Source organism: Lolium rigidum, chromosome 2 (genome assembly GCF_022539505.1).
Source record: "Lolium rigidum isolate FL_2022 chromosome 2, APGP_CSIRO_Lrig_0.1, whole genome shotgun sequence".
NCBI classification, from domain to species: domain Eukaryota; kingdom Viridiplantae; phylum Streptophyta; class Magnoliopsida; order Poales; family Poaceae; genus Lolium; species Lolium rigidum.
Window position 1 is genome coordinate 275872390 of NC_061509.1, and position 24924 is coordinate 275897313.

At 45.7% G+C, this 24924-nt stretch overlaps 4 protein-coding genes across 4 annotated transcripts; 2 read left to right on the forward strand and 2 right to left on the reverse strand.

Annotated features, from left to right (window-relative positions):
• Positions 1-382: 382 nt before the first annotated feature.
• Positions 383-5812, reverse strand: LOC124688857 (U-box domain-containing protein 33-like). Its single transcript, XM_047222477.1, has 8 exons — positions 5575-5812; positions 4900-5021; positions 4636-4757; positions 3774-3878; positions 2296-2602; positions 2077-2220; positions 701-1945; positions 383-606 (listed from the first exon to the last, which is right to left on the reverse strand). The coding sequence occupies exons 1-8, from the start codon at positions 5810-5812 to the stop codon at positions 415-417; spliced, it is 2475 nt and encodes an 824-aa protein (XP_047078433.1). The 3' UTR covers positions 383-414.
• A 5071-nt stretch (positions 5813-10883) lies between these two features.
• LOC124690982 (acyl-CoA-binding domain-containing protein 4-like) lies at positions 10884-16926 on the forward strand. The gene is made up of 14 exons (XM_047224285.1): positions 10884-11021; positions 11695-11772; positions 11860-11979; positions 12060-12129; positions 12808-12869; positions 12940-13079; positions 13179-13305; positions 13762-13876; positions 13977-14065; positions 14543-14626; positions 14925-15254; positions 15357-15416; positions 15520-15698; positions 16505-16926. Coding segments are annotated over exons 1-14 (1593 nt in total). The 3' UTR covers positions 16506-16926.
• Positions 16927-19867: 2941 nt separating this feature from the next.
• Positions 19868-22553, forward strand: LOC124693488 (50S ribosomal protein L9, chloroplastic-like). Its single transcript, XM_047226960.1, has 6 exons — positions 19868-20038; positions 20828-20958; positions 21454-21499; positions 21798-21895; positions 21981-22028; positions 22116-22553. The coding sequence occupies exons 1-6, from the start codon at positions 19883-19885 to the stop codon at positions 22234-22236; spliced, it is 600 nt and encodes a 199-aa protein (XP_047082916.1). The 5' UTR covers positions 19868-19882; the 3' UTR covers positions 22237-22553.
• Positions 22554-23367: 814 nt separating this feature from the next.
• LOC124690983 (putative ripening-related protein 5) lies at positions 23368-24667 on the reverse strand. The gene is made up of 2 exons (XM_047224286.1): positions 24192-24667; positions 23368-23431 (listed from the first exon to the last, which is right to left on the reverse strand). Exons 1-2 carry the CDS (start codon positions 24665-24667, stop codon positions 23368-23370), a joined length of 540 nt encoding a protein of 179 aa, XP_047080242.1.
• Positions 24668-24924: the final 257 nt, after the last annotated feature.

Genomic DNA, 24924 nt, shown 5'->3' on the forward strand with positions numbered 1-24924 from the left:
CTTCACTTGGTATGTCCGCACAATGTTTTTCCACAAAAAATCTACTTGTCGTCCGAGCTGAGTAAAATAGACAAAAATTGATGTTAAAATAAGGCTTTTCGCGAGACAACTTTTGTCTTTTTACATCGCCTGAAAAATCGCTTTTTCGTGAAATTGTATGAACAAACATAGATTGTTGAGATGTACGTACAAAAAAATTTGTTGAATTTTTTTGACAGTGAGAAATATGCTTTTTGCGTGGAGGGCCATGCTTAGCTTTTTTTGTTGAAAACATCAAGTGCACGCACGCATACTCTCTACAATTCTGAAAACTACCATGGCAGCGTGGAAACGAACGAACATGAAAAAAAAAATGCCTCCTGCTATACATTCCTCACGGAATTCACATCTCACAAAAACCGGCCACAGGAGGAGCTACGCGCGCGGCCTGGTGTGGCGCCACTCTTGGATGGCGGCGCGGAGCGCGTGGTTGGGCACGAGCTCGTCGGAGGGGAGCTTCAGGTTGGTCATCGGCGACGTGTCGTGGCCGCTCCCCAGCCACTCCCTCATCGCCTCCGCCTCGTACGTGAACCCGTCGCCGGCGATCTGCGGGTCCCTCATCACCTCCTGCAAAACATCGATCAATACGCACGTCACCACCATGCATGGATATGGATACCACCAAGCGACGGGCCAGTGATCGAATGCGCGCGTGACAAACCTTGAGGATCGGGCAGAGGAAGTAGGACGGGGCGCCGCCGTCGGACGCCGCTGCCGACGACGACGACAGCGACGACCACGTCCTTCCAGGCGCGGCACTCGTCGCTGCTTCCAGCACGGCCCGCGCCTCCTCCAGCATCTCTCCCGGGCTCCGACGCGGCGGTGCTCCGTCGTCGTCGCAGCATCTCAGCCCGAGGAGCGCCACCTCCGTGGCGCGCTCCATCGGCCACCCTCCGCCGCGCGCGTCCACCACCTCGTGCCAGGCCGCGTTCCCGTCGGCGGCCTCCCGCGCCGCCTTCTTCGCCGCGAACGCCGGCATGCCAGTGACCAGCTGGAGCAGCACCACGCCCAGCGCGTGCACGTCGCACTGCGGCGTCGGCTCCTCGCCCGTCGCCAGCCACCGCGGGTCCATGTACGCCAGCGCCATGTCGCCCACGACCTTCGGCGCCGCGAGACTGCGCATGCCGAGGCCGACTAGCTTACTGGAGGAACACCGCTCGTCCTCGAGCAGGATGTTCGCTGGTCGGACGTCGCCGTGCACCGTGCCCGTCGAGTGGAGGAATGCCAGTGTGGCGCAGGTGCGGTACGCCACGCCACACCGCGTTTGCCACGGCAGCCGTGACGCGTCGCCGGAGAGGCGATCCTCCAGGCTCCCACCCGGCACGAGCTCGTGCACCACTGCGCGGGCCTCTGGACACGCGCCGACGAGCGTGACGAGGCCAGGGTGCCTCGCCCTGGCCATGGCTTCCACCGCACGGACAAACCGCGCCTCGTCGACAGCGATGTCCGGGGCGATGACCTTCACAGCGACGCTCATGCTGCGCAGGGTCCCTCTGTACACGCCACCGCCGATTCTAGCTGACTCATCGAAACCGTCTGTCGCCTCCTCCAGCTCCGACAAGCCAAGCCGCAAGAAGCCCAGGCCTTGATCACTACCCACTTCAACTTCAACTTCAACCGTGGACATGGATGCCGCAGGTTCTTCACGCCCGCGTTCCAGCCGGAGCGTGTCGAGCACGGAGCACGACTCGGACATCCTGGCGCCGAGCTCACCCATCGCGCGCTCGGAGCCGGCGATCTCGAGCTCGAGCTCGGCGCTTCGGCCGTCCACCTCCCGTATCTTCTCCAGTATGGCGTCCAGCTCCCGCCTGTCCTGCTCCATGGCCGCGCGCTCCCTGGCCAGCCGCTCCTCCGCCTCCTTCCTGCGCCTCGCCTCCGCCTGCCACGAGCGCTCCGCTTCCCTTGCCTGCACCCATCAGAATCATGCCATGGTTGTGATTACGATTCACGGAGATCTTATGCTCAGAAAATAGATTACAGAGCTCAAGCATTATTTGAAGCAAATTGATTCAGCACTTTTATTCAGAAACTAGTTACCAGTCTGGACGCTTCGGCCAGGTCGCGGTCGGCCTTCTGCCGCCGGCGAGTCTCCTCGTACGCCTCCTGCTTCAGGCTCCTGGCCTCCATGATCGCGTCCCTGAGCTTCTCGCGCAACGCGTCGTCCATCTCCTTCGCATCGTCCTGGCAAACACACTCAGACACGATCGTGCAAGAACCATCGTGCGAAGATGAAATTAAGGACAGGGTTGCACGTACTGAACCATCGTGCGAAGGAGTGGGCGGGTCTTCGTTGACATCCTGAACCCTCCGCGTGGCGGCCGACGGCCCCGCTTCCGCCGCCGCTTCTTCGTGGCCGGAATCCTCCGCGCTGTCACTGCCGTCCCTGCTTGGGGTCCGGCGAAGAGACACGGTTGCCGTGGCCGTGTCGTGCATACTACCTGACGGCTCGCTGTCGCCGTCGCCGTGAAGCGAGGCTTTGGATCTTGAGTAGTCGGAAATGCTTGACCGTGGGCTCGTGCTCGCCGTCGATGGCTCCGCCCTGCTCTGCTCCTCGCTGGCCTCCCTGTTCCATGACCAGTTACATCGAAATAAAAGACTAAACTGTAATGTAACAAAATGAAAATGTGCCACTTGATTTCTGAAGCTCGCTAATTGCCTATTTTATTCGGTGCTAAGAAGAACCATTTTGACATATTTAAACTGTTCACAAGTTATCCACAACTTATGTCTTCATAAAAAAAAACACTGCTGATGTAAAAGCCCCTAAATGTCTCACTCAAATTTTCAGACAGAGACGACACTCACATGCTACATAGCCACGTAAAGAACTAAAGATACATACATAGAGTGCGTATTTTTGGGTCATGAGCGACAGGGAGCTCGTTTTCAGAATTGTTCAACGACGATTTGAAGTTTCAAAAAAAAAAAGATACAAAATTGTAGATGTAGAAAATAATGTAACCTACAAACACACAAAAAAAGCGTAAGCTCCACTGGATCAGGTGGGATGCGACCTGTGAACTCGAGCCTTTGGAGGGATTGCGGATTATGACACGAAAATCATGAACATCTGCCTAATGGTCAAATGGATTTGGAAAATCTGTACAGGAGGTCAGGGCTTGTGGGCCGATATAATTAGAAGGAAATACCTTCTTGTGAAGGACCTCTTGGTTGACTCCCATCGTCCGGGTTCGCAATTCTGAAACTCGATCTAGAAGATCAAGTGGGTGTTTGTCAGGATTCGTGGGCTCCAAACTACTGTGCAAGATCTACCGTCTTAGGGGTCTTTCATCTTGCCGTTATCCTTCCTTCTTAGTTTCTAGTAGTGTTGATGTTGGGGTGTTTCTTGACTGCTTTGTGTTGTAAAACTGGTTCAGAGTTTGTTGTGTGGTTCGTGTGTTGAACCTTGTTGGCTTTAGTAATTTAAAACAAGGCTCCTACCGAGCCTTCCGTGTAACACAAAAAAAAATGTCACCTCAAAATACCTAGTATTTGACATCTAAAGTAGTGACAGTAATGATAAATTTTCAAACCTCCCAAATTTTTCAGATTTTTTCATTTTTGTTAAGCTTAGAATATAATTTTATTTTAGGTTGAGATTTTGCACATTGGTAGTGTACACCATTACCTTCCTTTATACTTTTTTTGAAATTTTGGAATCATGTTTTCAAATTTTGAAAAATATATAGCTTCACAACAAGCGAGCGTCAAAGTGAATTTTTGTTAATACATACCTGGTGCAGACGAGGTTTCCTTTGCAGATGAACCAGATCCTACAATTGGTGTTGGCCTTCCGCTGCACCGTCACCGCCTTCTTAGACCTTGGCGCACGCATCTTCCTGACAAGAAACAACCACCACAGCTATCTCTAGTCAAACTTAGGGTTTTCTCTTAGACCGATATTTTCGAAATCTCACTGAAAGCTGTTTATTCGTGTTAGCACCGATGGAGAAATCTTTCTACCGAGAAATTCACCGATATATACCTAATGATCTTAAATTCAATTTCTTTTGAAACATTTATAAATTTGTTTGACAAAGCTTGAACGGTATTTCCTGTATTTTTAAAAACCTTAATTACCGGCGCCTTCGGCTGTGCATACCCGAACCGAAACCGAAAACCGAACCGCAAAAAACATGATGTTATAGGCTTGTTGTGCCACTTTGTGCATAGGTCGTGAGTTCAACTACCAGCCTTAGCTACATTTTTATTTTGGCCGCACTTTTTTTTGTTGTTTTGTGCCTTTCTCTTGTAAAATATTCTATTCAATCATAAAAATAGAAAAATATGATATATATGTCCATAAAATTTATGTGCTATTCAAAAATTCACGTTAATTTTGGTTAGTTTGGTTATTACCGAAACCGAATTAACCAAATTAATCGGACGCGCAGCTGGACCGGCGCCCACCGGTATGTTCCTCCACAGATAAAAAAAACTTGTAACATTGCATCGATCTAGCCAGGAAATATCATCTCTGAATTTAGACGCACACTGACGCTAACACTAGTGATCGATGGTACCTACCAAGCACGATCCAGCTGAATGTGTACATGTGAACTCGTTGAAGGACGAGGAGCTGGTTGGTGTGGTTACCTGGTGTAGGCCCTGTCGGCGGCGGCGCCCATGACGAGCTCGGCGACGCCATGATCCTCGACGAGCTGGACCAGGCCCCTCGCCGCGTCGTCCCCGGCGACGACGACCTTGCGCGCGTGGACCTGATCGACAATCAAGGCACGAGCTCAATTCAGCATCTGATCTACCTAATTGTTGATGACATTGACCACCTTCTGCATGCAGGGTGGGGAATCGAAATGAAGATAGTCGTCGTCGTGCGTGCAAATGTGGGTAGGAACGAACCCGTTGACTTGTGCAGATGTGGAGGAGATGGTCGAGGGCCCTGCCGGCCCTGTCCTCCTCCAGCTTCCTGTACGCGGCCACCTCGTGCTCCTCCAGTTGGCTCACCGGGACCCACGCCCCCACTGCAAGTCGTCGTCGTCAGTCCGTACGTGCACCCAGCAAATGTAACAAGCATGAGAAGTACGTACTGATGCGTCCAGATTCCTCGTCGGAACACAAAAGTGCATGCGTAGGTAACAAAGACTATCGAGTATCGACTAAGACAAGTAGTTAATCGCACTGGCATGGACTTTTCCGGGAAAGAAGGTGATGACCAACACCTCAAGAACAAAGCCACCGCAAAAATCAACATTTCAACAACATAAATTCTGAACTGCTACTCCTCAAATCTAAATTAAACGGCAGGTTTAGGTTCAGGTAAAATGCTGCCTGAATCAGTCTAGGTTCCATGAACCGGCAATAACTAATTTGGACCAGCGGCAATATACTATATATGCTCCTTATTTGAAGAGGAATCGATGAACGGATCGGGTATTGTAGCTTGGCATGCATTGCACATTGCTACGCTAGCTAACTTGGACGGAGGAACTAACACGAAGATAACATAGTTATTTCGATCAATAATCGGGGGTAGCTAGATAGAGCCATAGAGGCGGACCAGTTAAACAAACGTACTCATGTTGATGAGGCGCGGCGGGCGGTGGACGTGGACGAGAACGAGCCGGTGGCGGCTCCGGGGGAAGTTGCCCAGCACCCACCGCAGGTTCGCCCTCCACTCCTTCCCCGCGTCCTTCCCCACCGCGCAGTACACCTCTGCCTCCGCCGCCGCCGCCGTCTCTTGGTCTTGGTCTCTGCAGTCGTCTTCATCCTCCTCCTCGCCGCCGCGGCGACCAGCGCCGCCTCCTTCCTCCATGCACTGTATACGCGCGCCTATCGCCCTCGACGGATCAGTAGCTTCTCGATCCCTCCTGTCTGCTTAATTAGCTTGCTCCAATCACTCCTTGATCTGCGGCTGATTAGGACGATGGATAGCAACACTGGCGATCGATCTCTTGCTTATTGGTCTCCGCCTCTCCGGTGGGTTGTGATCGACGAGGCGGGAATGGCGGAGTGATTGGGAGGGAGAAGTTCAGCTCGCGAAGGAGGTGAGGCTTTTCTTGCCTCCTTCTTCTTCTTCTTCTTCCACGAGTGCGACTGGTAGGAGTAGCTGCAGCTGCGGGAGGAGACACATACACACGAGGTTTGGGAACTGGGCAATTGGGAGGCTGGGCGGTGGGCCCGAGAGTAGGGATATTCCTGGCACCTTTTTGCTCGGAGGCTTTGGGGCAGCTGGATCATGCTTCTGTTGACCTGCTCCGTCCACGTCAGCGTCACAAGTAGGTTTGACCTGATGTTGCGGTCAGAAACTGTAGTAGACAGGACACCGGTGGTGATCTGTGAATTTTCTCTGACCATTGCATACAAATACTGCCGCATCACAGTGTTTAAATTTGTTTGCTACAAATGCCCGGATTATTTTTGGTTAATTTAACGTCAAACAAAGTTGGATTTTTTCTAATTTGTTGGTAAATGACAATCTATTAACATCAATCAAATACCAATTACGCCTAATCTCTCCAGCATCACTAGCAAATTGTCGAGTTAAAACTTATCCATGTATACCATGTAGCAATCTAAATTTCGATGTCAAACTAGTACTTAGATTTCTAGAACCTGCTCACCCGAATCGTGAACTTGTCGACCGCCTGAGCACCCGAATCGTGAACTTTCTCGACCGGCCGAGATTTTGAGAACAGTTTCCGAAAATCCGCTCTAACGCAAAATAACACTCGTTAACTAAATTTAAGGTTTATTTGGAATTTCACTTCAAACATACTGCTACATTTCACACGAACATATAAACATTCTCATGTTCCCAACCAAGATACAGATTGCTGTCAACCTACATACCTAAATACCAGCTCAATGAGAATTAAGCAACTGCACGATGTTAAGCTTACATGCCGCTTTCATGGAGATGCAAGCTCCCCGTTGACTATCTCGATGCTTCAAGCCGTACTAGGAATATCCTACGGACCTGTGTGAATATGCTTGGACTCAATGGATACAATACTATAGCAATTAAAGCTTCCAGCCAGTAGGACGTTTTCTTAATGACATGTCTCCCTGCATGATCGTGATATATATACAAGCTTTGGTATATAGTAGTACGCTCTCGTAGTACTGATGAAGTTGAGTACAATTTAATACTAACTAAAAAGGAATGCTGACCATGTAGTTTCAAATGATCCGTACATTATGGAGCTCAATGATCGATTACATCAAATTGACCAACTTAAATACATCCCCCCTCTAGAAACTAAGATATGTCATCGTAGAAATGTAGAATGCGGAACTTAGCATTTAAAAATTGAGTAACGATAGAGTGATCGAGGGAAGGGGAAGTATATATACCGAGTGCAGAGTTTTTTGGGTCACCAGCTGTACAAAGCGTCTTGTGGACATTAAAAAAACAAAAAAAAAATCAAGTTTCAAAAAATCTGAAAATAAATTCTACAGCTAGAAAATAATTTACTCTACCAACATGAAAAAAATCTCTATCTGAAATATCATGTATATTGTGCTGCATAGAAATGACATAATATATATATATGACATCTAAAGTAGTTGATGGTAAATAAAAAGTCAGTCGTCCAAATTCTGTTAGATTTTGTTGTCTTTGTTAATCCGAAAATATAAAGTGTTTCAGGTTGAGATTTCGTATGATGGTAGAGTACATCATTATGCACATCTAGGCAGATTCTTTAAAACTTTAAAATGTTGTTCTCAATTTTTGTAAAATAAGAGCTGGATGTAGCTCGAGATCGTAAGTGAATTTGTGGTATATACCATGCTATTTGTTTAGAAAACCATTTTCATGCATGCTTATCGAGAATGCAATTTAATAACTAAAAAGGAATGCTGACCATGTAGTTTCAAATGATCCGTACATTATAGAGCTCAATGATCGATTACATCAAATTGACCAACTTAAAGACATCCCCCCTTTAGAAACTAAGATATGTCATCGTAGAAATGTAGAATGTGCAACTTAGCATTTAAAAATTGAGTAACAATAGAGTGATCGAGGGAAGGGGAAGTATATATACCGAGTGCACCATTTTGGGTCACCAGCTATAAATAGCGTCTTGTGAACAATTAAAAACAAAAATTCCAAGTTTCAAAAAAATTGAAAATAAATTCTATAGCTAGAAAATAATTTATTCTACCACCGTGAAAAAATCTCTATTTGAAATATCATGTGTATTGTGCTGCATAGAAATGATATAATATATGACATCTAAAGTAGTTGATGGTAAAAAAAAAGTCAGTCGTCCAAATTCTGTTAGATTTTGTCTTATTTGTTAATCCGAAAATATAAAGTGTTTCAGGTTGAGATTTCTCGTATGATGGTAGAGTACATCATTATATACATCTAGGCATTTTTTGATTCTTTAAAACTTTAAAATGTTGTTCTCGAATTTTGAAAAATATGAGTTCCATGTAGCTCGAGATCGTAAGTGAATTTTTGGTATATACCATGCTATTTGTTTAGAAAACCATTTTCATGCATGTTTATTTTTTATATGAAAATGAATTCAGATTAAGCTAAGACGACAAATGTCCAGTTGGCAGCAGAGATTGGTTGTCACTTGTTCAGGTTACATACTCACATACATCGCACGGAGAACCGAATACAAAACTTGGGAGATGATGTAAGCAATGATGTGTTGTGATCTTAATACTTAATTGAATTATTTCATCCTTGATCCACCACGCTCCTAATCTAAGCTGATTTACAACGATTTTTTTACACACAAGTTTACTCTCTCCGATCCATAATAATTATTGGTGGTTTAGTAAAACTTCGTACTAAAGTTATACTAAACCATAAATACTTATTATGGATTGGAGGATACCTTATTTTCAAGAAGAAAAAAGATAGTACATAAGGCACGACGATATGGTCTTCACTACACCCACGAGGCCACGAAAGAGCGTTTAGATCACTTGCTATCCATTATGAAAGAGGAGATCTGACTTGAACCTTGCTATCAATTATGAAAGAGGAGACCTGACTAGAACGAACTTCTACGCCCTCAGCTTTCTTTCCTTTCTATTTTTGAAAATCTAGGTTGTAGAAACCACAAAAATAGCTGGCTACCTAAGGAAAAGATACGCATACAAATTCAACCGTTGGATCAAATATAGAGAGCACACAACCCTAATGTTGATGCATGAACACTCAACGACAAAAGACAACAGTGTCACAGAAAGAGCATGGCGATGGGTCAGATAATAGAACTTTTTCTCATGGATATACCAAAATTATTAGAGGAAAAAGTTTTTCCATGGAGATAGCAGATTTTTTTCTCATGAAGATTGCAAAATTCAGAAAGTTTTGCCATGGAGATAGCAAAACACTTTTGTTATGGCTTCTAAACAAACATTGATGCGATTGTGCGAGAAGTCGGTCAATAGTAATTGTAGAGCGCATCCCATTTAAATCTTGCTTGGTAATAGAGTTTTTATGTGGATTAGTGGGAATAATTTTGATAGGGATTAGGTGAAATCCCTACCTCACCCAATCCTTAATACACTGTACTAGCTAGTGTAGTGGGATTGGGAAAAATACACTAGTATTTGAAAAATGATGAAAAAGTGATGATTAAAATTAGTCCAATATACTAGAACTAAACATGTTATTAGTAATAAGTAAAGACTTCGTGTTTGGTGGGAATAACACCAACAAAACAAGGCCCTATGTACAAGTACAACTACTCACCTAGGTTTAGCGGCTTAGCGCAGAAAACCGCGGGAACCCGTCCCTGTTGCACGCCCATGATCAAAAAATTATCGATTACACACAACGTTGACACTTGACACACATCATCGGTCAGAATTCCGTTAAACCAAATAGCATCGAGCCCAATGTTAAGCGAACGGAGTGGAAAAACACAGTTACACAAGCTAACATATCCGTTTGGCATCCATACGAATTGGAACAAATGTTCTCAAGATCGAAGAACGAGTAGTATGCACGGAGCTAGCCCATAGGTGGGTTAAAAGACAGACAATATATGATTCACCATGCTACATGTGCGACATTGACATAAGGGTTGGGAGACACATGCGGGATATGGTAAGTTGTATAACACCAATATTTGAGGTGTTAGATTAATTAATAAATTTTGATTGCCTATCTGGAATTTCATAAGATGCATGATTTTCCGAGGCACAAGGGCTCATCTGGTATGTGGATTCTAAAAAGGAAAAATAAAATAACAAAACATCTTGGCCGAAGAACCAACAAGCATGAAGTGGATCACATTTTACCATAGTATAGACACGCAAGAACATAAAGGGTGATGACCTTTTGTTCGAGAGTTTTTTTTAGAGCAGCCACATATTTCATTGATGAAAAATCAAGTTACATGAAGCGACACATATGAAAAACTAAAAGACAAACCGAAATATACTTATTATTAGCTTGAATTTGCGGTCGCCCAACTCCAGCACCGAGACGGACACAGGAGACCGAGTCTCCACCATTGTAAGATCTAAAAAAGCACGGGAGACGGAGTTAACTTTGTGCACGCAGATGTCAAGTATACCTTCTCGGTGCGTTCGCGTACTTACTGGAATACGCCTCCAAATGCCCGTTCACGTATGCGCTTTGCACGGGATGTGTTTACGCAAACGCAACGAGGCAGCGACGACGAGTCCACCACTGCACTGCACTCGCCGCTCAGTCTCAGATCACTTTCCGGGTTTAAACCGCGAGGAAGCCTCGTCGGTCAGATCCAGCAACGCGCCGGCCTCTCCGTCCGAGGAATCCTCGCCCACCGACGCCGAGGCGGCGGAGCTTCCACCGGACCCCAGCAGATTTCCCCGTTCCCCGCCGCCCGGTCCGCGCGGCGATCTCGGATCAGGGGCGCGGGGGAATGGGGCAGGAGGAGGCGGCGGCGGACGGCGCCATCAACGGCGGCGAGGAGCGGGCCGGCCTCGCGGACGCGCCGTACGACCGCTGGGTCCTGCTCCGCCCCGCCGAGGGCTCCTCCCGCCCCTCCGCCCGCTACAAGGTGCGCGCGCGCGCGATTTCCCGCTCCGCCTCCGCTCGGGTTGGGCTGTCGTTTCCGAATTCTGATCTGTTCTGATCCCGTAGACCGGTAGAGGTAGTGGTTTCTAGGGAGTTTTGATCACAGGGATGTGGCACTGTAGCCGGGTTGGTCATTTCCATCCTGCCCTGTTGCCACAGCTAGCTCATCGAACCTGCAGGGGTTTATACATACAGGGATAGGAAGTAGCTGCACCGAAGTTGTTACTGTTATTGCTGCTGCTGCATTGCGCTCTTATTTCACGTCTTTCAACGCGCCGAAACATGTTTAGCAAGCGTTAACATATAAAATATTCTCCAATGACTACATGAGTGATTCAACGGTTTCTATGATGACTGCTTAAGCACTGATTCCTGACAGCATGCTGCGGATGTGGTTCATACCGTTTGAAATCTGCATCCTGCCCTGTTGTCACACTTAGCTAGCGAAACTCCCTGGGTAAGAAATGGCTCTAGTGGAGTTGTTGTTGCATTGTGCTCTAAGTCTAGCGCCGTGAATCATATTTAGCAAATCTTCAGACAAGAGACAAGTTGAACATCACACGAGTAATATGCTGTTCCACCGTGCAGCGCAATTGCCTTAAACTGTGTTTTTGTTTATTCTGTGATGACTACTGAAGTGCTAATCAACATGACAGCATGCTGCGGAGGTGGTTCAAGACAAGCTTTATGTGGTTGGGGGAAGTCGAAATGGCCGTTCTCTGTCAGATGTTCAGGTTTGCCACTCATGCATGCTAACCGGTCGTGTCTCGCATGCCTCTGCTCCTTCTATGCCTATGTCCTAACATTGGTACTCTTGGCAGGTTTTTGATTTTAAGACATCCAAGTGGTCAGTGTTGAATCCCAGTCGAGATTCAAGTCAATTGAATATTGAAAATAATGATGGAATCCGGCAATTTCCACCATTAGTAGGCCACAGTTTGGTAATGCTATCATCTTAACCTCCGTAAACCTTTCAAGCGGAAGAGTCTCATTTTCTATGCTGACTAGTGCTCTCACTCAGGTCAAGTGGAAGAATAATCTTCTAGTTGTAGCTGGGAACTCGAGAGCAGCAGCATCGAATAAGGTTTCAGGTGCTTCTATGGATTTCCCTTTTTCTTCAGTTCATACTAGAACATCTAGCAGCAACATGTTGGGTCATGGGTATGCTTAGACAGACATAGTAGTTTTCGTCATGTTCCGCCGAAAACATGACCACCTGTTTGTAAATACCTTTTTCCTTTTCTTAATCAAAAGGCAGCACTCCTGTTGGTTTTAAAAAAATGAAAATAAGAATAACTTTACTATCGCCTTATGGTTCTGTACCACCACCAAAGACCATGACATACTTGTTTATGCCCCTAAATATTATAAGCTCTATTATCATAGAGGTGCCGTAGATGAACTGATGTGTGCACATATTTCACTTATGCCTCCTACACACAGATTTATGAAAATAAGAATAACTGTACTATCGCCTTATGGTTCTGTACCACCACCAAAGACCATGACATACTTGTTTATGCCCCTAAATATTACTGTATAAGCTCTATTATCATAGAGGTGCTGTAGATGAACTGATGTGTGCACATATTTCACTTATGCCTCCTACACACAGATTATCATGTTCTGAACTTGTAGTGAAGCAACATGCTTCATTTCAACTTCACAAGTTACATCTTCCCTGATTTCTTCATTTTCTGGACGGATCTCCCAAACTTTACAAGTACTAGAACTGAATGTAAATGATTGGGCTGAATTTCTGCATGCAGTTTGGCTTATCGATGTGGAAACAAATAGCTGGTCTGCTGTTGATACGCATGGAAAAGTTCCAGTAAGATTTTTTTTCTCCTGTGATTATACATTAATTTACTGGAGACCATGCTGAACCCTCGTTCCATCAGATAGCCCGAGTCGGGCAATCTGTATCACTAGTTGGTTCTAGATTAATAATGTTTGGTGGAGAGGATAACAAGAGGAGACTTCTGAGCGATCTTCATGTACTTAACTTGGAGACAATGATGTGGGAAGAGGTTACAACAGAGTAAGGGTTTACTTATTAGCTATGCTGAATATTGCTTTATGTATTTCTAGTTTTCTTCTGGATGTCAAATTTATCGTTCTCTTTGTTATTGTTAAACAGGAAAGGTGGCCCAGCTCCTAGGTATGATCATTCGGCTGCTGTTTATGCTGACAATTATCTTCTAATCTTTGGCGGTTCCTCTCACTCCACATGCTTCAATGATCTGTACTTGCTTGACTTGCAAAGTGTAAGCACTGAATGTTCTTATGTATTACGCTATACAAGTACACTTGAGCATCAAGTCAATGTCACATTCTATAAATCTGCTAAGCCAAAGTTTACTTGATAAGTTCATCTATATTTAGCCGTTCTTTGAAAGCTTATTGAAGATTGTCAAAGTCCCCACATGCATTCATACTTCTGCATTGTAGTAGGAGTAGGACTTGGAACTTCAAAACTATATATTATGTTAATAGTAACTACAGGGTTGAATTTGTTCCCATCAAATGACTAGGATCTAACTCTATTCCACTATCGCTAGGAGTAACTATTATACATCATAAGCGCATTCAAATATGTTTATCAAATAATATTGTACTCTACACAGAAGGGATACTCTTGAGGGATTTTCCTCTCGAGCCAAGTTTAACACTTGACTTTAGGACTCAACTGAAGCCTGTGTAAAAATGTTCATCTTTAACAGCTGGAGTGGTCTCAACCTGACACTCAAGGTGCAAACATAACTCCTAGGAGTGGCCATGCTGGTACAATGCTTGATGAAAACTGGTACATAGTTGGTGGTGGAGATAATGCAAGTGGTAATGCCTGAACGTCAGATGCTGTATTTACCTTTTTTTGTTAAATTCGTTTTGCGCTGTTCTTTGAGCTCAAGTATCTATGGAAATACACATGTTGCAGGTTCCACTGATACAATTGTAATGAATGCTGCCAAGTTTGTTTGGTCCGTGGTCACCAGTGTGACAGTTCGAGATCCACTTGCTTGTGAGGTAAGCACTAAGCAGTATTTGCACAACTGTGCTGGCTTCTTTAATCATTAAGATTTTTCACACAAATTCATATTCCAGAATCTTAATCATATCACATACAATCCTTGCATGTTTTTTTTGAAAAAATAATACTCCAGAAGTTGTGAAATGAGATGATTATTCATGGAGCATTTCTACATATACCAGTTGATTTCATTTGTTTACATTGATTTCTAATAAATGTTAGGGTACTTAAATTCTAGGTGAAAGGAAGTTCCATATGAACTTAGAGGCAGACGTACATGCAACTTGTATTACTTTCAGATGCAATGCTGTTAATTGTGATTTAAAAATCCCACCTCCCAATGCCAAGGCTAACACAAAATGATGTTATCAATACGCTCAATCAGTTTTCCTATGAAACAAGACACCGAGTGCTCGAGTTTTTATGATGTGGTGAATATTGACTTTCTGTCCAACTTTTCTTTCTTTTTCCAGGGTCTAACTCTTTGCTCGACCACAGTTGATGGTGAAAAGGTTCTAATTGCCTTTGGCGGTTATAATGGGAAATACAACAATGAGGTATTCACTTTGATAGAAATAACTACTATGCATAGGATTTTGTTCAAAATAATCCATTTGTTGAATTTGTACATGTCAGCTATCATGCTTACCTCAGCTTGCTTTATGTGTGGTGCCTCTAGTGCTTGACTTGTAGAGTTATAGGCTTATAGCTGTTGCGTAGTTACATTGACGTGGTAAAGTTGCATATCCTCTGTTTTCCCTTTGTAGTGCTCTTTATTTCCCTTAGCAATTCTTAGTGTTCTTTGTTTCCATTAACAATATTCTTCAATCTGAGGAAAATGATGGCACTGTGCAGGTCTTTGTGATGAAACCCAAGCCAAGAAACTTTGTGCAACCTCGGCTTCTCCAATCTCCAGCCGCTGCCGCTGCTGCTGCTTCTGTGACAGCTGCCTATGCTGTAATAACTGCTGCTGATGAGAAAACTAAAGATATTGTTGCTACTGATGATTTAGATGTGAAGAGAGCTGAACCTGGAAGTTCTTCCAAACAAATTGTTGCTGAAATTGATGCACTTAATGGGGAGAAAGTAGAACTAGAGTCTCGGCTGACAGAAGTTCGTGCTGAAAACACAAAGCTAAAGGATAAACTAGATATGGTGAAGTTGTCCTACGGTGAATTAACAGAGGTAAAACTGTCTTTCCATTTGTTTCTTTGAAGGAGAAAAGTGCAAAGGAAATTCTTGATTCACCATAATAATTTCCCATCTTTTTCTCCTTTTCTTTTGTAGGAACTTCGATCTGTTCAAAATCAGCTAGCCGCTGAAGGTTCAAGATGCGAGAAACTGGAGGTTGAACTTGCACACTGCAATAACTTCTACGCACGAACATGCATATTTTGAACACTCCTTTTTATGGTTCTGATTGCTTACCTCTCCTCTTTGCTCAATCCAGTCCCAAATTGCTGCTGCACACAAAAGGTTGGAATCTGCTGGCTCTTTGGAAAATGAACTGGAAGTATTGCAGCAACAAATATCTCAGGTGGAACAAACCATGACATCTTCTCAAAGACGGAAATCTGGGGGTGTATGGAAGTGGGTGGCAGGAAGTGCAGAGGTCTCCGACAACGAATAGTAAGTCTATGCTTGAATGGACCAAGTCCGATGTCCTTGTTATGTTATTACCAAAAGCTTTGTGATTATCATTTTGCACAGCTTTTTGTATGGAGGTTGATGTGACCCTGTGTTTCAAAGATTGCATGGCTTAGACCACACTGTAGTATTGAAAAACAAAATTGGCAGGAATATTGAAGCAAATTTTTTTGTGGGAATATATTGAGGCAAATTTGCATCTATGTAATGTCGAATGATCTGTGAAATGAATATTAAAGTTCAAGTATCTTTTAAAAATTGCATTTACGTTGATTTATGAGAAGGTAATCTAAAAATATCATTTGTCAATAAAATTTTACTGCATATATATGAAACTCATATTGGATGAAAATCTCGTGGTTTCGTTGGATTAGGACATTTATCTCTACATTTTTTTCGAAACAATTTCTTGGTTGCTTACAGAACCAAGAACAGCGAAAGCTGTCACTCTGAAGTCCTGGAGGTAGAGAAATATGAATGCATGATAAAGGTGCATTCTGTTTGATGTACTAAACTGGTATTATGCTGATTTCCCCACATTAGAGGCCCCACCTGCTCAACTTGCCATTTATGTAACTCGGCATTTCATACTTCAACTTTTGAGAGTGTCTGTAACTCTTCAAGCATTCGATGTCAGGTCTGCCAAGACAAGCTTTATTTCCCAGAAGTTGGCCCTACAAGCTATCAGCTCTCTTTTTTCTGGCTACCTGTTTAATTTGCCACATAGCTAAATATATGACAGTACAACTTATGAGAGTACTCGTAACACTTTAACCACTCTGTGCCAGGTCCTTCAAGACAAACAGGCAGCCAACAGCAAATGACGACGCAAGCGAAGCTGCTACAGTTTTGAGACAGCCTGTTTATCAGTGGCTACTGGGTGCTTCCTCAAGAACTTGCCCGCGATCGAGTTTGCCAAAATGTCGCCCATAATAGTCTTTTGGATCTTCTGGAGTGGCGCCACCTGGTAGAAAGTTTCCATAGGCCAGTTTAGACAATTACAATTTGCACAGTAAAATCATGGCATCATACATACAAATACACCGAAGATTGTACCGCATTGGGAATATAATTAGTTGCGGTTACTAGCTTTCTTTTCTTCATACAGCAATACAAATATGTTCATTGGTTTGTGGTACAAACATGTTCATTGGTTGTGGCGAATGGAGGAAATATATTTGTTTATAGCGTAAATTTAGTAGTAATAATATTATCAAGCTGTCTTTATTTCAGATGTCATCATGTTATGTGTCGTTTATTTGATTTGTTCAATGCATGAGTGTAGTCTTACCACTCTGTTTGCCGCTGAAATTTGATCTGCCATTTTGCCCTTGTGCCTGAAAGATTTAAACGCGTGAAAATGGTCAAGAGATATAATTCGCTGTGGTTGTCCAATCATGTGGCGATGTTAACATGGAAAGATCTCAACTTGAAAATCTTTTGGCATGTAAAGTGGAGTCTTACTGTATGGCTAGAGGACTTGCTGCTTCAGGTTGCCCGAGCAGCAGAGCTCCCAGCTCCGCCGGAGCCACCTGCACCTGCTCGGAAGCCGTCTCCATTTCCGTCTCCGGCGCGTCGGACAACTCCGTCAGCTCGACCCACGGCAACCTCCGGCGGAACGCCTGTCTGGCGTCCTCTGCCATCGGTGCCGATGCCACCACCGTCACCCTCCTCAGCCCGGCGAGCTTCCCCTGTGGCGCCATGGGAGCCGCGAGCGTTGCTGCTGCCTCGAGCGTCACGACAACGTCAGTGGCGCCGTGGGCGGCCACCGCGTCTCGCAGGTCGGCAGACGGCGGCAGAAGCACCGTGGACGCAGGCGCCCCACGCCGGGAGAGATGCCAGGCAGACCCGGTCCTGGTCCGGCGAGCTTGCACCCGCCACAGCTGTGACGGTGTCGGCGTGCGTCAAGGCTGTCGGCTTCCCGCCCGCCGAAGAGTACACCACGATCGCTGCGTCCCACGGGCCAGGCTGGTCCGCGGCGAGGGCGTCGAGCGCCGCTGCCGGGTCGCCGCCGTCCATGAGCTCCTCCGCTGAAAGCCTCCGCGGGTCCGGCGACCGGGACGTGAGCAGCAGCGGCGCGCCGACGACGCCGGCCACCTTCTTCGCCGCCTCCGGCCCGGCGACCACGATCGCCGCGCCGGACGCGTGCGCTACCTCGTAGGCCGTGGCGTCCGGGTGGGCGGCGACCACCACGCAGCCGGCCGCGAGGACGCCGAGGAGTATGGGCGGGAGGAGGAGCGGGTCGTCGTCGGGCGAGAGGAGCAGGAGGACGGCGTCGCCGCGGCGGAGGCCGAGCCCGATGCGCAGGGCGGAGGCGAGCGAGAGCGCGGCGCGGCGGAGGGCGGCGAAGGAGAGCGCGCGGCCCGTGGCGGCGTCGACGAAGGCGGCGCGGCCGGCGTCCGCCGCGCTGTCCGGGTGCGGGAGGCGGGACAGCACGAACGCCGCCGCGTCGCCGGCGCACTCGAAGGTCTCGGCCTCCATGTCGCCGTCGCACGCCGCGCTCTGTGTGTATGTCTGTCTGGGCGTGACGCGGGAAGGAGTTTTTAAAGGGCGGTTTGGGTTGGGCCGGTCTGGGAAGCCTCGTGGAGTCCGCGGGGAGGTTTTTGTCCGGTGGCATCCGCCGCGGACGGCAGCGGTTGCCACTATCCGGCAGGTCCGTCTCCATTTCGGCATCCGATTTAGGTACTCGTACATTCTTCTACGGAGTACTTTGTTTATTGACCTTGGTTTCTCCCACAGTCCCACACATAGGGTTTATGAATGACGGTCAGTGGCATTCTTCTGTTGAGAGGAGAATATCTTCTGGAACTACTCTAGAAAATAAAGTACAAGTAGAGCAACGTCATTGTGGTTAGAGAAACAAGAACAAGAATTACAAGTGGACAATAAGCTGATGATGACATTGAAGAAGGTGACAATCAGCATGCTGATGATGTAGAAGACGAGCTAGCCGGAGAATGGCCTACTGGCCCCGCCTCTTGAAGAGGAAAAGAGGGACGAAGCACAGGTGGCAGATGAACCATGGGTTGATGAAAAAGTTATATAAGAAAACAAAAAATGATCATGATCAGGGGTAAGATAATTTTGTACTGACTCTGGCTTCGAATCCATTTTAAAGTATGCATATCGAATTTTAAAAAATCTGGACGGATAAGGATATCCAATTTCGAAGTATCAAACCGGATATGGGTGTAGGATATGGTATAAAAGATAGCATGTAGATACAGATTATCAGAATAATAATTAGGACAATCCGAATATTTTAAATCGGATAATCTGATTTCTGAATCAAAAGCCGAGGCCAATACACTAAAATTACCCTATTCATTTGGCGAGTATGTATAGCTCCGAATTTTACCACCGCCCAAGCTTACGGTGTAACCGTTCAATACCGTCTCATCAATGTTTGGTTTTTGGCATAAATCATATCTCTATTTTCTTAACTAATTGTATCACGCATGTCTGAAAAATATGAATCCCTTTCAACTTTTACTAGAAATATAAATATCTATATATGAGAGAATTTATCGACTACTATTTTTCCCCGAGTCGGCTCCATTTTTTATTCAAATCTATGGTCCTATATATCCGGATTCAAATCCGTGGCCGGTCATTATTTGTTGGGCGCCGAATCTAGGAGAAAAATATAATGAAGAATATGGTATGAGTAAAACTGATCCTATCTTCTGGTGGCAAAAAAAACTATTCATAAATTTTTTGAATACTACCTCGGTTCAAATTGATAAGGCTTATTTTTTTGAAAAGTCCAATTAAGTAAAGTTTGATCGAGTTTTTAGAATAAATTATTAACATGTATATAATATAAAATTACTATCGTTAGATAATATCTATATAATACGTATTAAATTTGTCAACAGCGTTTTTATGATAAAAAATTTATTTAGCTTGACTTTTTTTAAAGCCTCATTCGTCGAAATGGAGGGAGTATTCATTAAAAAAGTTTTTAAAAAACCGGGAGAGGAAAAGCTGACGGCCCATAAGAATATCGCAGGCCATCAGAACTTGGAGCCCATACAGAGCCCGCTGCCCAGGCCCAAACATTACCAAATCCGTTCACCTTTGCTCGGATTGGAGATTGGATAAGAGACGCTGTTGTCCCTGCGAGGCGAGCTCAGAAAGAGCAGGAAAAACACACCGCCTGCGCAATGGCGTCGCCGTCGTGTGCATCCACGCTGCCCTGGACCGCCGCCTTCGCACCATCATCCTCCTCCGCCTCCACCGTCTCGCCGCGCGGACTCCAGACGCGCCGGGCCCCGTCGCTGGTCATCGTCGCCCAGGGCAAGGTCAAGAAGTATCGCCAGGTCAGTCGTCTGTCAGGCTTACTCTCCCCATTTTTTTCTGCAGACATTCGCCTGTATACGCTGAAAGAATTGGCCGATTGATTGGACATTGGACTGTTGACAGTAGTGGTGATGCTCCACACACGCTCGAATTAGTTGTTCCTTCCAGGTGATACTTGTTTGCGTTAGGAAATGTTCCCGGTGATGTTTGACACTCTGAAAAAACAGTGGCAATGTAGTGCACTGTCCATGCTCCAGCTCATCTGGAAACGGTTCAAGTGGTCAAGTGAAATTGAAATTCTAGCCATTTTCATACTTGTACAACGAAATGGGAAGTAAGTCTGCACATTTTAGCCGCCTCTTGGCATTGAAATTCTAGCCATTTTCATACTTGTACAACGAAATGGGAAGCAAGTCTGACATTTTAGCCGCCTCTTGGCATTGAAATTCTAGCCATTTTTCATACTTGTACAACGAAATGGAAAGTAAGTCTGCACATTTTAGCCATCGGCAGATGCAAGTGCATTCTATCCTAACCATTGTGCAATCATCCAATTTCTAGATCATCTAACAAACCCCTTGTCATTGTTTCGGTTTCGACAAGGGGTTTGTTAGATGGTCTAGAAATTGGATGATTGCACAATGGTATTAGGATAGAATACGTTTGCATCTGCCAATTACAGCCAAATGACTGACGATGCGCAAAGACTGTGCCATCATCATGGCCTGACTGACTATGGCTTTCTGCACTCTGTAGCATCATGTGTTTTTTCTGGATGCTCTTTTCCTCAGTTTAATGGGTTTATGTAGGTCATATTGATGGACGACATTGAGGAGGTGGGTGGGAAAAAGGGGGATACGATGAAGGTGCGGGCCGGCTTCTACCGCAACTTCCTCCTCCCCAAGGGGAAAGCCACTCTGCTCACTCCAGACGTCCTCAAGTAACTTCCTCTGCAACCATTTCCGTGCCGTATCTTGCATTTCTCGGTATATAGGTTAGCCTTCTTCTTACATATAGGCAGCCACGGCAGGATCTGAGTGTTGTTTACTTATGTCTGTTGTTTGATGGGTCTCACAGCATCATACTTTTCCTGGTAATTCCATTATCCATTGAATAATTTATTGGTACATTGTGATGCTTAGCATGTAGGATCCTTGCGATGTTCTTCGTCCCATGCTTGTTTTAAGGGCCAATGGACTCCTATTTGTGCATGAGATGTTATGTAGTCGTTTGTCTTGCATATTATTTTCTGAAGGCGGAGTTGTGTTGTCTGTAGCTAGGATTGACATGCATATGTTCCCATGTTTTCAAATAACATTCTGATACATTCTATATTGTACACCCGCGAAAGTGTTCAACCTGACAGGCAATGTTCAGTTTTCTGTATAAACATGAATAAGGTTAATGTGTCAGTTTCTGCTGCTCCTCTTTTCAGGGAAATGGAACTGGAGCAGGTTAGAATAGAGGCTGAAAAGAAGCGGGTAAGAAAAGAACTTTCTAATGCTCAATGCAAAATTTTAGTTTACACTTAGTATTCCCTTTGTCCTAGTTAATTGACTCAGTTTTGTCTAGATACGAATGCATCTAGACATGTTTTAGTGTCTAGATATGCATCACATATTAACCCCAGCATCCTTATTTTGTCTGAATAGTTTCAGACTTGCAGCTTAACCTCATTATCCTTAACAGACTGAAAATACCAAGTCTTGGGCATGCTGCATTCCTCTGAATCCTGTACTGGTTGTTCATATAAGCTCGTGAATGTCCATGCTTAACTAGGTAAAAGAAGAGGCACAACAACTTGCGCGAGTATTCGAGACTATTGGGGCATTCAAGGTGCCACGTAAAGGTGGAAAAGGAAAGCAAATCTTCGGGAGGCAAGTCGTCCTAGTCGAACAATTCTCCATATGTCTTCCTTTTCCCTGTTCACATCCTCTGACAAAAATTCACTGTACTCTCCAGTGTCACGTCGCAGGATCTCGTCGAGATCATAAAGTCACAGCTTAACAGGTGGTGAATCCTTTCGAGTTGGTATAACCAGCAACACTTTTGTAATTATCGCTTTGCTTACGGGCAAATGAACCTTTTTTCACGCAGGGACGTCGACAAGCGCCTGGTGGAGGTTCCGGAGATCCGCGAGGTCGGGGAGTATGTCGCTGAGATCAAGCTCCACCCCGATGTCACCGCCAAGGTGAGGCTGACTGTGTATGCCAAGTGAGCACGGCCTGCTTCGTGCAGAACCTGAAGTGGATGGTGAAGTCCAATCTCATCTGACACCCAGATATTCTGAAAATATTGTAATTGTTCTGCCTGTGATGGAGGATGGACCACTTTTACAATGTTATTGTGGTGCTGTATACTTTAGGACAACTATGGAAAGAGCTCTTGATTCTTACCAAGTGAATATTTGGAATCCTTTTTTGTCGCTTTTGCTCCAGAGATTTTGCTGGATTTGCAAGATTTTCAACCACTGATTGACATCGTCATTATCATGATCGTACCTGTAAATCCAGCTCAGAGTGTGTACTATCTCTACAAGATTCTTTGTGTCATTGTGTGGATGCTGTAAACTGTCTGCAGCTGGCTTGAACTCGAGAGCATCTGTTTATTAGTTCATTTGAGTGGTTGTTGTTGTCTCTGTTTTTAATTTAGAATCGTGATTTTTGGCCGCCATAGCAGCACTGGCTATGATGTGGGTGGCCGTCATTTTCGCCGGCAGAGCGGTGGTTGCTTAGCTTATTTTGTTTTCACTTTTCAGGGAGCGGCGGTGCCGTCCGATGGATCGAATCCACAGCATTTTATTTCATTCACACGTGTGGTTCTCTCTGTCTGTCTGTCCGTTGTTCTGGAACTACTGTGTAAAAATGCTGCCCTGATTTGAAACTGACAGGCTGATGGCACTCCATTTGGGTAGGCAGAGGTCAGCTGCCGGCCAGCAGAGTTGATTGGCATGCATACGCAGTAGCGACAGGGGCATGGATAGTTCAACTACTAGAGGTAAGCTAGCTTAGTTAATGAGTAGATTAATTTGGTGGGGGTTGTCTACTAACTAGTTGTCCCGTCCTTTTTAACTTCAGTCATTTCTTGTGTGTTCTTCCTTTACTAATCATCTTTCTAACCCTGATACTCCTGCTGCTGTCTTCTTTGCATCACGCCCGTTCCCTTCCACGTGCCCAAATCTTCCAACCATTCTATTTGTGAAATTTTATTTATTTACAAGTAGAAACCCCTGGTCAACATACATTTCGATGGAATGTACTGGTATTATGTATTCAATTTCAGAAGGAATAAAAGAATCTATATAGTGATATACACCATGTTGCAACAAACACACATGTAGGCAAGCTGTTTACGCGTCAGACCAGGTGACGGCCTCTAGACCAACATCCTTGTCGAGACCCAGGGCGAACCACGAGAATGTATCCAGTGAAACAAACTAACCTATGCACCAGCTGCACCATGGATTGTGAGCCTTTGGATTCAAACTGAGCGTACGAGATTTACTGTTGGTACATTTTACAAAAGAAACCTTTTAAGGCAGTTAATTTGCACGAAAATTCCTTTCAAATCCCATCGTCTTCCTCTTCCCTCTACTGTACGTGTATGAGCTTCCATTGCTGAGCCATTCGTGTCCTTGGATCTTCCATGGTCCGGCTTCCAGCACACGAAAACGGCGGCGAATTTCACTCAAGCATAGCCAAGCCTGTAGTTTCCTATTTTAAATTTGAGTTTTCCTATTATCTCCGAGCTTAGAGCTCCCACAGAAATCCGAGATCTAATGAGATCCCCGTCCAAATACCATCCCCAACTTCTCTCCAAACTAATGACTGCTCCAAACAACAAATTCCCATCACAAACAAGATAAAGTGAGAGAAACTTGGCTCGCTCTAGATCGGGTGAGATACAGAACATGATCGAATAGAGAGAGACAGATGGATTTCTGGAGAGAGACGACCAGATCCATGGAGGAAATTTTGCTTAATTGAAAAAACAATAAGAACAAGGTCCCTTGTGTAATTGTGCAAGCAGCCCACCATCTAGCTGGACGGGAATTGTGCAAGCAGCTCACCATCTCACTAGATCGCTTCGTTTCACATCCAAAGGCCCAGAATACACCGGTGCAGCTGGTTCATGAGTTGTGCCGTTTCATGGGATACGTTCTCGGCGAACCACACCGCCGGCGAGGCGTCGACCACGTTATTGCCACACGGCTGCTCGAAGTTGTGCTCAGCGTCGCAGCCATTGACGGAGTCGCACTCGTCCACCACCGTGGCGTACACGAAGGCGCCGCCTCTGGCGGTGATCTTGACGCTCCGGCCGCAGCGCGACATGCCGTTGTACCAGCCGGTGGAGAGCGCGACAACCATCTCCGAGTCGTCGTGGTACGCCATGTCGCACTCCGACGGGAACCCGCCGTCCCCGCCCTCCCTGAAGCTGTTGACGGTGAGGGCGGCCCATGTCGCGGGGGCGGTCACCGGCGGCGAGCAGAGGAACCGTTGGTACTGCTGCCCGTCCACGCAGCAGTCCGGGCTGTTGGTCTGGTCGCAGGCGCCGGACCTGCCCGGGAGGTAGCCGCTGAACTGGCAGTCGGCGAGAGAGGACGCAATGTGGGATGCGGTGAGCGCGGCGAGGAGGAGGAGGATCGCCATGGTGGCTCGAGCACTCGCAGTCGCCATCTGAAGAACCAAGCGCCCTGACCTGACTCTGAGATTTATACAGTTGTCTTCCCAGAACGGGAAATGACCTGAAAATGGCACTTCACGCGACCGCCCCGAATGGCGCATCAGACAAGCTCATATGATCATTCACGCTCGAAACGCCACTGGATGCAGTCCATGACACTTTTTTTCTACGGTAACAGCAGGTGATCTGCTTTTTTCATTAGAGAAGAGGGGAAAAGGAAGTA